Source organism: Cygnus atratus, chromosome 19 (assembly GCF_013377495.2).
Source record: "Cygnus atratus isolate AKBS03 ecotype Queensland, Australia chromosome 19, CAtr_DNAZoo_HiC_assembly, whole genome shotgun sequence".
NCBI classification, from domain to species: domain Eukaryota; kingdom Metazoa; phylum Chordata; class Aves; order Anseriformes; family Anatidae; genus Cygnus; species Cygnus atratus.
Window position 1 is genome coordinate 6,542,712 of NC_066380.1, and position 17,869 is coordinate 6,560,580.

A 17,869-nucleotide genomic window follows, 5' to 3' on the forward strand; every position below is an offset into this window, starting at 1 on the left:
CTAGGTTATTATATACAAGATGGCAACAGCTATTCAGATGATAGTACAGACAGTTTCCATCTCTGGCCAGAACCAGTATCTTGGAGTCAGTCACAATAAGATGTGCAAGATCATCAGGTTGCAAATGCAGTATTTCCCTCTCCCCCCCTGCTGTGCTTCACACTCCACAATTGCAAATGGCTAATGGACCCTGGTCTCCTTCCTGGCCATGTGAATTTTCTTCTGTGCTGGTAGATGTGAAGTACAGAGCCATATAGCTGTCTCTGCACTATGCTGGGGGTGGGGAGCAATCCTCTGGCATGTATCCTGCCTGAGCGAGTAGCTTGCAGTCATCTTCCTGCAGTTCTCCATGCAAGTGGTGTGACTTGGTTAGGCACAGCAGCACCAAGCAGGGATAGCTAGCCCTGTGTCTGCGACATTCCCTAGCCAACACTGAGCATCCTTGTTCTGCTTCCTGCAGTCAGACTGAGTGCTTCTACAACTTTGCTACCTCTCCTTGGTCATATGGATTAACGTGCAGCCCATGTGCACATCTTAAAGAACCTACATTATGCTGCTGAGAGTTTCTTTTTTCCTCTTACAGGTGAGGGGAGATAAGAGAAACGTAAGCCTCTTGATCAGGCAAGAGCTTTCAATATAGTATTTCACAAACTGTCTTTCCCATTTCAATGTGTGTTGGCTCTTTCTCTCCCCCTCTAAGTCTGGAAAGCTAGAAAGAGAAGCCCTTTCCCCCCCTTGGCCAGGATGCTATTCAGCCACAGCACATACTGCCGGATTGCTAACATATGGGCAGAAGGCTCAGCCAAAGTTCTGAGAGGCTCAGCCCTTGGCAGCTTGTTCCTCATTTTCCTGTCTCTACATTCAGGAAATGAAGTCAGAGTGTTGATATAAAACAGGCTGGACTGAAAACTGAGAAGCTGGAAAGACTTGGGGGGGTGGATGGGACTTAAAGGGGGGAGGTGTGGGGAGATGGAGAGCAGCAGGGGCTCGTTACGCTGTGTGCATTGCCCTGCAATATATGTGGGTTGGGGGGTTGTTGCTTTGCAGCAGCACCCTCCAATTTGATTGCTTTTTTTCTACCTTGGAGCCAGAGAACTAAAGTTTCATGCTGGCAAGCAGTTAGATGGGTCTTTTCTCTGGTGCATGGAAAGACCAGCACGTAGAGACAGTGTTGTCTTGATCGTGTAGCAGCATTTATATGAGAGCTTAGAAGGGGTGAAAGTTGAAACTTTGGCAAAGAGCGTGCATTTCTACATCAGGATGTGGGATTCCCTTACTATTTGATTATTTCTTATCCCTGAAGAATGACTTCATTCCATAGAAATTTAGCAATAATGTGGTTCTAATGCTACAGAATGACTTTTCCCAGACAGCGTTCTTGTCGGTTATTTTTTGACTAGCTCAGACTCTGGTCGATGTAGGGAGTTCCAGTTAAGTGAGACTGCAATGGGATGGGCTTGTCGTGCCTAGCAAGTCAGCAGTTAGTGTACTTCACTTCTAGGTCACTAGTTCAACCTAACCTAGCATAATAATAACTGAAAGTAGTAGAAAGCTGGAAGCTGTTTGGCTTATAGAACCCAAAGTGGTCTGTGTGGCTCTGAGACCAGCACCTGGATGACAGATGCCTCATCACAAAAATGCTTGCCTACCTCCAGTTAGCACTGTTAATATTCAAAACTCCAGGGGAACTTGCCTGGAATACCTTTCCCCCTTTAAAGCCCAATATATTTTGTGGGAGGGAGTGGAGAGTTTAGCAGCTACCCAAGAGATCTCTTCTGTTTCTTAGGTGTCACTTGTTCCTGGGATATTTAATCTTTGGGACTTGTCTGAACTGTGTCATGTCTGGTATTCTTAACAAACTTGAGTTGATTTAACTGAAATTTAGGAGGGCATTAGGCTGGTCTTACTCTACAGTGTGTTTGAGCTCAGCAGCTTTGTCATCCTTATCTGCTGCTCTGCCCTGCCCTTGTCTTCTAGCTGATCTTTAGGATCTTTAGGGTCTCTGCTCACTGACAATCTTGCTTTTCACTCTCGTTTCCCACGAGAGCAATCACGTTTTCTTGTTTCCAATCAAGAAGGGTCTACAGACCTAGATGCTCACAAGCGAACAGTCATGCATGCTGCACAGACAGGTATGCCCTGTTTCTTTTTGAGTCTTGGATAGCTGTGTTCTGCCTTTTGGAGACCAGTGTGATGGCTCCCCCTGTTGTTATTTTGGTGTATAGTATCTAGCTGGAACAGGATGCTCAAAATGAGGACCTTAAACCAAAGTTCCTATGTTAATTTGCTGTAGATTCAGATTTGAAACTAAGCAGGGAGAATGATTTCTGACTTTGCTTCTGAATGCAAGTATCAAAATTAAGACGATCAAGTTTCTTTCTTTAAAAGATGATACCTAGGACTGAAAATGTTGTGTTTGTCTTTTGGATGCCTTGTTCTATTCCTAGCTGGAGATACCTTGTGGGAACTGGTACAGGAAGCTCATAGATGCTGTTACTCTGAAAAATAGGTCCCTTTAAAAATCCAGGTGACCAGTCTGACAGCTTTAGGCTGTGGCTTTTAACAGTCACCAGGCAGTAAAGTTCCCATATTGCTTAAGCTTTTAACTATTCAGTGCGTGAGATTTTTGTTAGTGAGTGCAATTACTTGACTTTCTCAACACAAGAGGCCTTCAGGTAGCCTTACAGTATCCTTTATTGTAGTCAGACTTACTCTTTGCTCTTTTGATGTGTATTTATTATTGCTTAAATAATACTGTACTGGGTATTGTGAACCCTTTTAAAGCGTACGACAGTGACAGGATGAAATAAGTCACTTTCTCTAAAGAGATGAGTTTAAGTTGATATAGTCACTAACGTGTGTCAAAACAGCTTCTCTATCACATGCCTGGCTTTTCTTGAACCTGAACACAGGTTTTTAGTGACTTTAAAAAAAAAAAAAAAACAAAAAAAAACACTGAGACGGCAACAGTGGGGCTGTGAAGGCTGCATATGACTGACTGGATGTGGTAAGAGGTCTCATGCTGAGAGCCCTTCTTGCTGAACAATTGTGGTGTAAAACAGAGCAAGCAGTATCCTGCTCGTGAGTCTTTGGAATGGGACCACCATGTCCCCAGTGCTGATGGTCCCTGACGAGATGCTGCAGCAAAGTATGGGAGGCCTGTTTGTGAGGGGACATAGGGAAATGGTGCTCCAAGACCAAGCATTTTCTTACCAGTAGCTTTGGGAGGTGGAGGGAATGGGGCTTGAAGCACGCTACTCCTGGTGCAGTGTCATGGATTGAGGAGCTCTTTGGCTGGCTTTTCAGTGTCGGTAAGTGAGGCTGAGGGAGCTCTGGTCAGAGTGAGGCTTTTTGTGTGGTGGATGTGTGCAGTTCTATATGAATGACTGAAGGGTAGCACAAAAACTTGTCTGCTGTGCCCAGCTGGTACTGAGAATGCTTCCCAGTGCCTCCCTGGTGGCGTGGGGCCTGCATTGCTGACAGCCTCCTCTCTGCTGACTGAACAGAGGATTCACCTGGAGCAGTGAGTGACTTGTTACTGATCCCCTTTTTCAGGAGAAGGAGAAGAAGTATATGTTGCCAGTGGATAACCTGAAACTGCGAGATGTTGAGAAGGGATTCATGTCCAGCAAACACATCTTTGCTCTCTTCAACACTGAACAGAGGTAAGCTCACACCTCAACACACCAAACGATTGATACACACATCCTCCTTTGGCAGCTGTCCTTTAAGGATAATTGTTGAGGAGATAGGTGACTTTTAAAGAGAAGTATAGCTTCATTTCTTCCAGTCTTGGAACTGTTTGCCAATTCATTCATTAGTTTGTGGTCTGCAGCGTGAGCTTCAGCTGTTTATTGTGGCTGTGTGGCCATGGTTGGAGTATTTATTATCAAACATTACTGTTTTTAGTGAGCGAGTAGGGAAGTCCATAACAGATAAAGGGAAACGGGTTGATTGAAGAAGTCCAAGTCTAGTAGTGAGCAAAATCAAAAAGGGAGTATCTTTCAGTCCCTGTTTGAAACTGGAGCTTTTTAGGGTAAGACCAGAGGTTTGAGGGGGTAACTGACATGGGGGCAGGCCTGTTCGTGAAAAATTCATTTCCTGGCCCCTCTGTAAGGACATCACAAGGATGTTAGCAAGGGACTAAGTAATCTGCCTGAAAATGATGGGAAGATAGTCATTTGACACTTTTTGTCAAATATGGACAACAGCCTGTTTTGCAGTGAATAAGAGTAAAATGTTTGTCTTCCTCTCAGGAATGTTTACAAGGATTACCGGCAGCTGGAGCTGGCCTGTGAGACCCAGGAGGAAGTGGATAGCTGGAAGGCTTCCTTCCTTCGTGCAGGGGTCTACCCAGAACGCGTTGGGGTAAGTTAAAGCAATAATAATGGGATGGGAAGGAACACAGTATGTATCTTAAGGATAGCTGCGTACTCTTATGTTAAAAATAAGTCTATGAAGGTTGTGTCTCTTTCCTGAGCTGGGGATATTTTAGAACAAATCTAAATTTTTGGTATGTGCTGGTGCTTCCTTTAAGGAAGCTTGGGATATAGTAACTGGCAACCTCAGAGGGGAGGCAAAGTAGTCAAAGACTACCTTGATGAGCCCTCCTAGCTCTCCTGTTCTGCGGGCAATAAGTCCCCAGTACAAGGATGCTTAACTACCTGACTACTAAGTGGTATGTGTCTGCTGAGCAAAGGTACCATTGCTCCTCAGTACCATTTGTTGTATGGCATTGTCAGGAGCTTCACAACTTTCTTATAGTTTGCCCATTCCTTGTCTTTCACAATTAGGAGGGGATTTTCTTTTTTTTCTTCTCTTTCCATAGCCTTGTTCTGCAGCACTTGCTGTCAGCATTCTGCTCTCCTTTAAAAGAGGACTGTGGTACGAGTTCCTGTTCAAAGCTTTCCTGTTTCTCAGTGTGAGAAGCTGCTGCTATAAATACTTTTCCCATTAGAAAAGTGATAATTGCTTATCTGTTTGTATTTGCTGCTTCCAATAGACTTCTTGCATGCATCCTTCCTGTTACACTTGAAGATTGTATTTCTGCCTTAATGCATTTCCTGACAAACTGATATGATATTTTAAAAATAAAGATTAGGGACTCTGGGCCTTAGCAGTGATGTGACTTCAAATCGACTTCGGACCAGACTGGTCCTCTTAAACATACACTCCTAAAGGATGTGTGCCACCTGTTGGTGAGCACATGGAGTGGCTTGATATAGGAACATTGATCTCTATTTTGACAGTCTCAAAACCTTATGTAAAGAATAAAAAGTAGCCATAGTAGGTAAGTATCAATTGCACTGTACTGCTGATAACACTATTTCCTTTGCAGAGCATTCCATTCTGATTTTCATTTTAGCTAAGCAATTCACTTGTTCTTCTTCCAGAGTAACTTAAGTGTTTATACATTTTTAGTGGGATTGGTTTTGTCTGCTCAGTGCTAAATTAGGATTTTCTCTAAGTTCTAAGACCAGCTAAAAATCTTTTTTCATTTTTGTCCTTTTTTATTTTATTTTTTTTCATGTGTGCTCAAACTGGCCTGCCAGGACAAGGACAAAGTAAGTGACCCTCTCTGTGTTGTCCCCTGGGGCTCTCACTGGATAGTTTTTTTTTTCCTTTTGTCACAATGTCCCAAGAGGCATTTTTCTTCTCTTTGTACTTTATGTTGGATCCTGCTGTTTGTTTCTGTTTTTGGTTTGAGTTTTCCTTTTTTCTTTTTATTTCTCTTTTTGTATGATTTCTGAATCTTGGTGAAAATCTTTTTTTGACCCTCTTTTTGAGTCATCTTGTTTGACTTCCACTTCCTTTACCTCATGTTTCTTACTAAGGCTTTCCATTTATTCATTATGTAAGATCTTCCTCAGAAAAGCTCAGATGCTCAAAGGGATCTGCCCTTTCTCATATATTTTGTTCCCTGAAGCAAAAGCTGATAAGCAATTTCCTACACTGCTGCAAATCAGTCAGCCTGGAATGGTTTAAGAGATTTTTTTCCTTAAAAATCAAGTTTTTAAAAAAGCATTGAAAAAGGCAGCAAAGACTTTCATGGTCTGCTACTTTGAAATTGATCTCAAATAGATGAGCTTTGGCAATTGCCTACTGTCAAACAGCACGCTCTGGGTTTTACCTTACAGAAATCTAAACAGTGGATTTCAGGCAGACAGGGCAAGGTTCTTCTGCTTTGTGTGGAAGAAAAGATGCTTGGAACTATGATGCAGAATTTGTAGTTAGTCATCTGGAAGGTTTTCTAGGTTATTCCACCTCCTACTTGCAGTCTGAGCAGTTATTTTACCTCTCCAGATAAGTTTCCTCATTGTATAATGAGGGTAAGGATGAAGTACGTTGGAGAGCCTGTAAGGCTTAATTTATGGTAAGCGATTCTTAGGTCTGAACTGAATCTGAGCATGGAAAGCTGAGCTCAAATGAAAAACTTTCCACGAAGCTGTAAACACTAAAAGTAAAAATATAGCTTTGAGTATGCGCTAGAGTCATAGCCTGTGAACATTATTCAGGAGTCCCTGTTGCCTTTTACATTTTGTGTAGTAACTTTCCACTAAAAGAGCAGCTTTACTGTTAAAATTCCTCCGCTCGGAGCTGGAGAAGTGTTTACAGGCTGAACTGTGCACTGATAATCACAGCTCAAAATGCAAGTGTAAGTCTTATTGCATACTCTTCCTGTATGTTTCCCTTTGTCCTCACTGAACTGTCATGAAAAACTAATTTTGTGTTGCATTTGAAGAACTGCTTTGTTTCTGCCTTTCTCCACAGGCCAGTGAAGCGGAGGAGAATGGATCAGACAGTTTCATGCACTCCATGGACCCTCAGCTGGAGAGACAAGTGGAAACAATCAGGAATCTGGTGGATTCCTACATGGCAATTGTCAACAAAACCATCAGAGACCTCATGCCGAAGACAATCATGCACCTCATGATAAACAATGTACTTATCCCACTGGTTGATAGAGGTGGAGAGCCATAGGGAAGGGGAAAAGTGGGGAGGGTATGAAAAACTGAAGGCAGCTTGAAGGGAGGTTGAGGTGGGGGACAGAATGGAGTGTTCTGGGAAACAGTGGCAACTGATTCCCTCTGTTCTGTTCCTCTGTAGACCAAGGACTTCATCCACTCAGAGCTGCTGGCGAACCTGTATTCCTGTGGTGACCAGAATACACTGATGGAGGAATCAGCAGAGCAGGCCCAGCGACGTGATGAAATGCTGCGCATGTACCATGCCCTGAAAGAGGCCCTCAACATCATCGGGGACATCAACACCAGCACTATCAGCACCCCAATGCCCCCACCGGTGGACGACTCTTGGCTGCAGGTGCAGAGCGTACCATCTGGACGCAGGTACCAGAGGCTCAGGGGGAGAGCCCCACAGACCTGCCTGATGCCTCTTTAGTGGCTAGCTGGGGCCTCCTACTGAGACAGGGAGTCCTTCTCTTCCTCTCTTCTCCCTTTGGATGAAGAGTTCTGGGTGTTTGTGTTGGGAAGCTTCTATGCCTTGAAAGCTATGTAGGGCTGCTATATCTTTATGGAAGATGTGGAAGCTGCTAAACCTATAGGTTAGGTGGGGCCTGAAGCAGCTTTGAAGGTAACTGAAACCTGGCACAGCTCTTGAGAGCCAAGGGTAATGCTTAAAGTGACACAAAACTGAAGAAAGAACACTGAAGGCAGCATATGGAGACCTTGGTGGTAAAACACAAGTCCCAGGCCTGTTGTTGCAGTTGAATTTCTCTGTTTGCCAGGTCTCCTACGTCCAGCCCCACGCCGCAAAGGAGAGCTCCCGCTGTGCCACCAGCCAGACCTGGGTCTCGAGGCCCAGCTCCTGGGCCACCTCCTGCTGGTGGGTCAACGCTGGGTGGTGCACCCCCTGTGCCCTCCAGGCCAGGTGCCTCTCCTGATCCCTTTGGGCCCCCTCCTCAGGTTCCTTCTCGACCTAATCGTGCTCCTCCTGGTGTTCCCAGGTAAGTCCTGAAACACAGCTTTGAGGCAGGTGGGATGTGCGCAGTATTTGGGTTGCAGTTTTGACGGTACTTTGTCTGTTTGGGCTGTAGAAGACAAGTGGAGTTCTTGGTTTGCGTACAGTCCTCAGCTATTTGAACTTGGTCCGTAAGCAGGAGCATCTTTGTCCACTCAGATATTGTACAGATGATGCAATGCTAAGGCAGCTCATGGGAATAGAGGGGCAGCCTCTTCTCTGCACCAACCCGCATGCAGTGGTTGGGGGAAGAGGACCCGGTACCTGAGAGCTTTATTAAAACAATTATACCAACAATTCTGCTTGCAAGTAGGAGGTGGTCACCAGAAAATCATGGGACTAGAGTGACAGTGTATGTTCCAAGACAGTTCCCCTCTGTGTAGGGTTCCCCAAAGCCTGAAGTTGCCTCTCTTTTCCTGGCACAGAGGTTTTTCAAGGCAACATACAGGGATCTTCATTTGGGATATTTAGGTGCTTTTTTGCTGTGAGACTACAGTCATATCACTAGAAGGGAAATTAATTTTTTGTAGACAGTTTTGTTGCTTCTGCAGACAACTTAAATGATTTCCAGGCTAAAGGGCTCAGATGACACAGCTTTGCTTTCCCATTAGGAAACTTAATTCCTCTCCTGTTCAGTCACTTCATACACATTTCTGCATAAGTGGTTATCCCCCATGCAGCCACGCACATCTTCCCGAAGAGGAGTTAGGAAACAATCTAGAACCAAGAATGTGTGTTGGTACTCGGTCTCCCTGTGAGAAAGAGGAGGCAATTGCAGAATATAGAATGAGTATAAGCAGAAGCCCCACCATGTGATACGTGTCTGTAAGAACATTTCCCTCTTGGAAAATGCATCCTCTTCAGTGGGTGCTGGTGGTACATGTCTGAAGTTTCGCCACGTTCTTTGAAAACACCCAGCCTGTCAATAGGTGGTGATGGTATATACCCCTGTGGTAGTGTCCCAGCTCATACTTAGCACTGCCTGTTTGTAGAAGTGTTCTCTGTCAGGTTGTAACCAGCCCAGAGGCTGATGAATCCAAAGAGATGATAAATCAGTTACTGACTCTGGTGTGTGCAAATGGTTTTACTTTCTTGGTGCCTCTGCCCCAGTTCTCACTACATACCTTTGCAGCTCCCACAGTAACCTGTCCACACATGCCTCAGTATTGCCATAGGTAGCACCTATGGATGTCAGCATGCTTTTGCTGTGTATTTTTGGCTCTTGCTTCTTGTGACCCTGCTTTTCCATACAGTGTTATTTTGTGGTTTTGTTTTTAGTATACTTAAACTTTGTTCTGTCTCCATCTTCTGTCACGGTTTCATTTCTTCACTCATGAAAAATATTCTATATACCTGATCATCATGATAGGATCCCCCAAATGGCTGAAATGAATTGGCTTTTTTGAAGAAATGATGTAGCCTACTTTACAGGCTTTTCTGCCATTTGCATGAAATAGAAAGGTTTAAGGAAAGGTAGGGAACTGCACTGGAGTAGCAGAAGAAAGTGCTTTATACTTAGCAATCCCTTGCTTTAGAAGGAGAAATAGTAGGTTGAATTGCATGCTACTGACTGCCCTGATCTGGAGTTGAGAAAGTAATTCCTGAAGTTGTGAAGTGAAGAGGTTCTCATGCTCTTTCTCTGATCCCCCTCTCTGATTCTTCCAGTCGTTCATAGACTCCTCCGGATCCTGATACCAGCTTGTCATTTGAGTTCACTGATGAATGGAGAATTTCCAATGACAAGGGACTCTTTCTCTTCTTCTCCTGTATATAGAATAAGAATGTTCCCTGCTAGCACTTGGACTCGGGTCCTTCTGCCATGGGTGAACGAATGCCATCTCCACTTTTGCTTTTTTTAATACCCATCTCTTCCCTTGCTAACTGGGCTACACTATCTTGTGTGTGTGAGAGAAACAAAGCCCTTGTAGGTGGCATGAGTGGGCTGTGCTCTAGGAGTTGGTGCTATGTAGTGAACTGGAAGTGCATGGTGGTGGCTGGGTGTACTTAGTGTGCATGTGCACATTGATACCTGTGTAGAAGTTCAGCTGTATGTTTGTGCCTCCAGTTTGTGTGAGCATCTGATTTTATGGATGATGAACTTAAAGACAAGTGTTGCTCCACTTTTCTCATAAACACAGTTGCATAGACGTGCTTTCACATACAGACACCACATGGTCCATTTTCTTATATGGGATGGTCTTCCTGCATATAATGAAGTACTCTTCAGACTGACTTTCCACCCTGCCTCTGTACTTAGCATTTATTCAATCTACTACAGAAATCCATATTACTAAATACATACATTTGGGAGCTGAAAGTTACAAATAATAGAAGGTCCTGTCTGTGCAATGAAGGACTATATGCTCATTTGGGCTGTTTAGGAGATTTGGCCTGAGAGAAAACTGTGAAGGTATCCCACCAGATACTTAGTGTTAAGTTCAAACTTTTTTGACAAAAACTATGGGTTAAAGCTCAGGCAAGTTCAAAGGAGAAATAAGAAAGTTTAAATGAGAATGACTTAACCACTGGAAAAATCTGCTGAAGGCAGTAATGAATTCTGTTCTTTGGTATGTGTGAGGGGGAAAAAAAGATGCAAGTAATCAGGATCACTGTAAACATAACTGCACATTTTTATCACTTGAGTTATTCAGGAGGTGTAAGCAGCTGATGTTATGATTAGTGACCTTTTAAATATCTTCACCTGTTTCCCTCTTCTGGGTATTACTCAGTGCTCAGTATGGCGTGTTACCTCCCTCTTTCCTGAGCTGTCTGTTTCAACTCCAACACTTAATATGGTCAGAAGAAATGAATTCTCAATGAGACGAGTCAACCCATCTGTGCCCAGCTGCCTGGGGCTGAGACCTAGATATGCTCCAGGCTGAGCAAGTGTGAATGTATTTGGGTTCTCTGGATGTGTGAATAGGGTTGTGTCTGCAGCTGGGTGGGAGAGTGAGCAACAGCTGGTGGTGTGTGAAGAGAGAAATGGCTCTGAGCACACCCTTGTGCACAGCAGGGTTCTGGAAACGTGTGAAGATGAGGCTGTGAACGTGTGTGAAGTCCTGCATGACTGAGTGCAGCCCTACCCAGCAGTGCACACTCGTGTGGTGTTCTGGGAGGGGGGGGCATGTGAATGTGGCTCTGTGCAAGTGCATGTCTATCTCTGTTCCACCTTCCTGACAGTCTGTGTGGCCTCTGCCTTGAACTGTCTGAACTGCCATGTTGATTTCATGTTGTCTTTCAGAATCACTATCAGTGACCCCTGAGGACTGGCAGCCACGGTACGTTTTGCACTCTCCCTGCAATGCATGAGTCATTGTGTCCCCATCCTCCATCACTTTGCTCTGCAGCTTAGCACTGCTGCCTTGTTCTTGTATTAGTAAGAGTCCCTTGTCCAATGAACCACCTCTGCCAGGATCTCATAAAGGGAGGAGTCTTGAACAGAAAAGCTGGCTTATCAGAGACTGCGCAGCTGCTTGAGCTGCAGGAGCTGGGAGAGCCTCAGTACCTGATGTAGGGTTACTAGAGGACCTGTCCTCTGCTTCCAGGTAGAGGAGTTGGGATGGGGGAATGAGTGCTGGCAGTAAGGTCTAAACAGCGTGTCTTTCATTTGGCTTATATCCACGTTAAGTGGGAGACTAACAGAATGAATTCTGTGTTGATCTTGTCAACTGTGTTAAGGGTGAGATAGAGACTTGGGGAGCTGTTAGTTCAGACTCCTCTGCTTATATTCAAATGTCTGGCTGGAGAAGTGCTCCCTTCCTCTCTATGTCCCTAGTGCTCATGGAAGGCAGGAGGAGTTTGGGTCGTTAACAGCAGGACTTCCATGCCTGAGTACGGGATGCCTCTGACACTGAATGTTCCCTGGTATCCTTGCATCCCATGATGACAGTTAGAAGTAAACTCCCTTTGCTCGTTCTCCACTTGACCCTCTACCTTTTTCATTACTCTTTTGCCTCTGTTCAGACTGCCTTCCCTCATCTGCCACTGCAAGAGGGAAGGATTTAGTGATCTGTATCCTACCCTAAGCTCTGCCCCAGGTTCCTGCCTGCTTCCCTTTCCCATCTCTCCCTGTGTTTTGCAGCCTTGTACATGCTCAGTGACATAGCAGGCTACGGGGGCAGGCTCAAAGTCTATTATGCTGGCCAGATATTCAAGGACCAGCTCTTCCTTGTGCCCTGAATGATGAGGGTGGGGGTGTGAAAAGGGAGGTCTTGCAAATTCTCCTCAGTCTTTCCTGGGAACCTCTAGGCCTTAGTAACAAAAGGGTAGAGGGGGCAGAACAGGGCAGGTGTGAGTGTTTGGGGCTCCTCCTCCCTTTCTCTATTCACATCCTTTCTTGAAGTGAAAGGTCTCAATCTGAGAGGAGTGGAGCAGCAGCTTCTTTAGAGTTCCTTTAGTTTCCCTTGCTGCTGGTCATGGGAGGCTGAGCTGGGTGAGGTGAGCCCTGAAGTCCTAATAGGAATAGCACGAGTTCAAGCTCCTGTGTCAGGTTAGAGTTCAGAGCTAGTGGTGAGTCTACAAATTCTCTGCTAGGACCATCTTGCAGCAAATGGAGACTGCTACTGCTGCATGTAGCTGGAGCTGAGAGGTGCCACATCCCATCAAACCAATGCAGGGATTGTTCAGTGATTGACATGCTCTTTGAGGATGTTATCTGTCAGTCCTCACTGACGGCATACTGCAGAGGTGTTGGAGCAAATCAGCATTTTCTAATACTCTGTCTACCGCAGACATCCCTAGCAGCTGTAGAAACATGCATCTTGGTAAAATACTTAAGGAAAGAGGCTTGCTGTTGTCTGTACCTCTTTCTGGGACTTGCTGTTATGGGGTATTTTGTTCTTAGGCTGGCATAAAGAGCACCAAGGAAATAAAAATTAAAAAGCACCCCAAACCTCCTCTGATAGCAACCTTTTGCAGCCCAGGGGAACATATGTAGTGTTTTACCATCCCTGTTAGGTTCTCATTAGCAGAATTCATAATTACCCTGCTGTTTTCTGGAGATGACTAGCTCAATGTTCTAGTCTGGATATGGCTTGAAAGACTGACTCCAAGGGATAGGACAGTATAGCTGGTCTGCTCAGGCTCCTGCCAGGGTCTGTCTTTCCTCGCACTGGAGCTTCCCAGAGAGCAGAACTTTCTTCTGTCTGGAGAAGAAGAACAGATACTTTTCAGTGGTATAAGAGGGCTTGGCTAGCAATGTAGTGAGATAAACTGAAGCAGCATTTTGGAGGTAGATGGTGCCTGAGATAAGTTTTCCATCCCTCTTCTTTTTTTCTGGTAAATAGTTTTCAGCCTTTGTAACCTTACAAGGCAGATCCTCCAAACACCTCAAGAAGTTTTCCAGAAAACCTGAGCAGAGATAAAACCCTTATGGGTTTTATCCCTTTAAAAAAAAAAAACTTTAAAAAGTGATGGCCTGACCCCTAAAATGCAATGACTGGTGAGAGGAATGAGTTATTTGCAAAAAAACAATCTAGTACATCACAAAAAGCAGCATGTCTACCTGAATATTGTTTGTGCTCCTTTCAGCCCTATTTGTTCTAGTAGGGTCAAGTGGCCTCCCTTGTCAGAACGCTTTATGTAGTCCAATGGCTTCAAGTATCCTTTCTGTCTAAATCCACAGAGGCTGTCAGGACAACCTGTCCAAGCTCCTGAAATGCAAAAAGCCCTTAAAGTTTCTCAAAAAATGCTTTCTAACACACATAGCAGCACACCAGTGTCTCACTAAGGGTTGAGCTGGAGTTTGTAAAGTTTCAATTTCAACAGTCTGTTACTGTTCCAATGAGAGAAGGAGCCATTAATGGATGGTATGGCCATATCTACACCACGAGCACCCTTCAGAGAGAATGTACAAATCCCACGTCATGAAGGCCCAGGATCGCAGATTCCCTAGCTGTAACTTACTGCAAGCTTTGTTTCTAGGAGATTAGTATTATTTCAGCATCCACCCAAGATGGCTGTAATTTCCAGGCTCACTCAATCCCATCATTTGCTTTACAGGAGAAGTAACTTGAGTGGCATGCTGATGACAGGGTCTTGCACCCCCCATTGACATTTTCAATCAAGGAAATAACATTTGCAAATGTTTTTACTGTCTGAGCTTTTTAAATGTATCATTACCCAAGGCAAGGAACAAGTGGCTGTAATTGTTTTGAGATCTGAGGCTTAATCAATATAGAGCAATAAACTCTGCTGAGGCCTAATAAACAGGACTATAGAGTTGCTCTGGTTCATTTGCTGAGATGAGGGAGCTCGCCCCAGTTTATAAGGCTATAGCTCCTCTGGTAGAAGCAATGATTATAGGTTTGCTGTCAGTGCAAAGCAAGACTTCTCTACCTCAGAAGACTATGCTAGTGCAAATAACTTCCTCTGCCTCTTTCCTTACTTTCCCCCAAGCTCCCCCTGTACTGGGAGGGCCTTCATTTCCAGCAGTCACTTGATTCTCTGTAACCTAAACTAAAGCTTGTTAGTGTGGAAATGTTCTGATGTTAATTCAGTGACACCTGATTCTGTTTGATTAATGCAAATGCTTCCTCTTTGTTTGGTCTTTTGGTTTGCTCTTTGCATTTCAGGCAGTTTGGACTGTAAAACTACTCTGGCTTGGTCCTATACAATATAATTATCACTATGGTACACGGTCATGATGCTGACACTGCAGGGAGCATGCTTTAAAGGAAGTATGTAGGATGAACTTACTGACTTCCAGAACACCCCCTTTTTCTTAGTTATTTGTAGGTTTCCTTAAAGCCTGTAGTCTGAGCCTAAAGCGGTCTTTCAAGTAATGAGTTGAGAGTGACAGCAGAGGTGTTGTCTTGTACTTTCTGCTGTTTCCCCCCAGTCCTGTACAAGAAGGAGATCCTAAAACACAAGTGTCTGTCCCCTGCATGGATTATATTGCTGCCAACATACCTAGCTAAAGTACCAGCAAAAGAGCTGAAACAGTAGCAATGGTTGGGTTGAAGTCCCTCTATTAAAGTCGGAAGTTGCATTGGCTGAGCCCAGGAGCTACAGAACTGAAAGCAGCAGGCTTGGCCCTTCTGTCCAGGATCAGCGTCACATATTGGAATAGAGAGTGCTGGGCTTCAGGCAGTCTCCAGGGCAGGGGAAGTAGGTGCTCCTCCAAACCAGCCAAGACCCTCTGGCAGCGTGTCTCAGAGGACCTCATCCATGCTGTGTGACTGTCATGTGCTTGATAGAGGAGCTCACTGTTGTCCATGCTTCTCAACTCTCATCACAGAGCCAGGGTGCTCACTGGCAGTAAGTTTCTGCATTTACAAATTTCCAGAGGGAAAGCAAAACTGGCTGTCCAGCAGACTGCTTTAATGGTGATCCGTGCTGTGCAGAAAGTCCAGTGTGAGGCCTGATATGAACATGCAAGTCTCCCTTAATGGAGTTGCACTCTTGTGCAAGTTTGTGCCTCAGTGGTTTTGTCCTGTTGCTGGCTCAGGCGAGGTGGAGAAGCATGCGTGATTGTGACTGCGATTGCTGTGCTAACCACAGTGTGTGTTCTCTTGTTTTTGTTCTCTGCTTTTTCACAGCAGAAGGGGCCCTGCCTCACCTACTCGACCTACCATAATCCGACCGGCTGAACCGTCCCTCTTAGATCTATAACTTGAGGCTGTAGACAGCTGGCGACGAATGCCGTGCTGGCGGCTTCCCCATTCCACCCTCCCTTCCACAGCCACAGTCACTCCTCTCATCCATCCCACATCTGCCTCTCACTGCCCCTTCCTGGTGTGTCGTAAAACACTAGCCTAGTGATTGAGCTCTTCGTCTTCACTCGTGCGTCCTGTATTGCTTTGTGAGCGTAGAGTAGCCTTCATTCAGTGGCATGGATCCCTGAAGTACACAGGCTCCTTGGAGAGATCAGCCGCAGGGACATCCTTAAGTCCAAGTGATGGCTGTCCATCCAGTTATTTCATCTGCCTGGTCTAGCCTGGATAAGTGTCCTGCCTGCATCAGTTAGCTGTAGCACCTAGGACTGATCTGTAATTATTCTTTTCTTGTAGTTATAAGAAGATAAAAGTGTGACTTAGGAGAAAAATGCTGTCAAACGTGACACTGTTAGGAACAGATTACATGTCCTGTGTATTAGTTTGACTTCTAAGGTGCAAAAATTCATGTTGGGAACAGTGCAATCTACCTTATATCAAAGCGAGGCAGGGAGATGGAGAAGGGGGGAACTCAATGGATCGGCATAGTCCTCTAGAGTGAAATCTGAGATAGCGCACACACCTCAGCGTGCAGGGAGCACACGGACCTGCTCGTGCTCAGCTCCCCAAAAGAGCTGGGGAAATCCTGCTGGTGAAGCACTGGCTCCTGCCAGCAGCTGTTTTGCATCATCATTTTTGGCTGACTTTCCTGAACCCAGCAGGGAGAGGGGAATAGATATGCTGCTCCCCCCTTGCAAATGGACAACCAAATGTTTTCAGGGAGTTTGCTTTGTAATGTTTTGTTGAAAATATTTCTGCTTTGAATAAGCACATCTCTGTGTTTTTGGTACTGTGGTGACTTCTTCCGTAGCCTTTTCTTGCATGTGGATGGTACGTGTTTGGGGAAACTTGTAACTGTTGTTTATCATGACTCATCTTCTTAAGGTTTGGTTTTTACTCTTCGTGTTATGTGTATTAAAAATACTACCAAAAAAAAACCTTCAGAATTAAAAATGTATCAACCCTGTACATCTTGGATGTCATGTCTCTACCAGAAATGAGCCACCCATGTTGCAGACTTGCAACTAGGTCTGATTCAAATTTAAGTTCTCTCTTTCTGGTGTGATTGTCATGAATTTCTGTTGTGGATCCTCAATTGTTCTGATGACAATTCCTTTCTGTATTTTAACTATTGTTTTACTACCTCTTCCCCTCTTCCTTCCCTTCCCCCTTTTCTTTCTTGTCTTCAAATTCCAGCCGGCCGGGTAAGGCCAGTCCCTCCCGCCCGGAGAGCCCAAAATCACCATTTGACATGTAGGCCTGCTCCCTCTGAGACTCTTTGCCTGCCTCTTAGCTGTTCTGTCCTGGAATGGTCTGACTCAAACCTCACACATGGCTTGTTCTGTTTGTATTTTGTGATACACACATTATCAGATGTGACTGTAGTGAAACTGTTTTTTTCTCTTCCCAGCTGCTTTAAAGGAGCTAAACAAGTATATTGTAGTAATGAGAAACATATCTTTACTGTTATAAATATCTATAAATATATATATAAAGATGGAAAATCTATATATGTCCAGGTGTTTAAAGCCATTTGTGCTTCCATGTGGATTTTAGGAAATGCTTAAGTAGGGAAAGAATATCTATATACATATATATATACACCCAAAAAAAGTTAACCAAATCCTGATGTTGAGTTTTTGAGCTGATTGTTAAATTCTCTGCTGTGTGCAGTTGGGTTAATGTACTACCCCAGACTTGTGGGTGAACTGTCTCAGTGCTGGTAGTAGCTGTGATGCAGTTTGTGATCTACCTGTCACTCTTGTTTATTGGATGAAATAAACTATCATTTCTGTATAATGAAGGACTCCACAACTAGAATAAAACCATCTCTTTCTCTTGCTTTCTCTGGGTGAATTTCAAACCGTTTAATTTTAACCTGATATTTTCATCCCGTAGAGTTTTAAAACTCTATACATGCAAGCAGGTGCTCTCACTAATAGGGGTGGTGGAACAGATCTGCATCAACAGTGGTGTCCAGGAGCTGCAGTTCAGTGAAACAGCTCATCACATGCAGATGCTAACTTACTTCCTCCATTGGAAAGAAAAGTGCAGTGAGGTGCTTCAGTGACTGGATACACAGAAGGTGGCAGTTTTGGACACAAAATTGCTTGGTTCTTAAAAAGGTATTTTTGTATATGCCTACTTGTGGAACACAACAAGCAGGCACTGAGCTG

General features: G+C 44.5%; 1 protein-coding gene across 1 annotated transcript in view; it reads left to right on the forward strand.

The window, feature by feature from the left end:
• The window catches only part of DNM1 (dynamin 1), a 68,137-nt gene extending 50,602 nt beyond the window's left edge, over positions 1–17,535 (forward strand). Inside the window, exons 15-21 of the mRNA XM_035555335.2 lie at positions 3,556–3,665; positions 4,257–4,368; positions 5,553–5,564; positions 6,772–6,942; positions 7,108–7,349; positions 7,748–7,966; positions 15,519–17,535. Coding sequence (XP_035411228.1) covers positions 3,556–3,665; positions 4,257–4,368; positions 5,553–5,564; positions 6,772–6,942; positions 7,108–7,349; positions 7,748–7,966; positions 15,519–15,591 — 939 coding nt within the window. The 3' untranslated portion in view covers positions 15,592–17,535. The remainder of the gene's footprint in view (positions 1–3,555; positions 3,666–4,256; positions 4,369–5,552; positions 5,565–6,771; positions 6,943–7,107; positions 7,350–7,747; positions 7,967–15,518) is intronic.
• Positions 17,536–17,869: the final 334 nt, after the last annotated feature.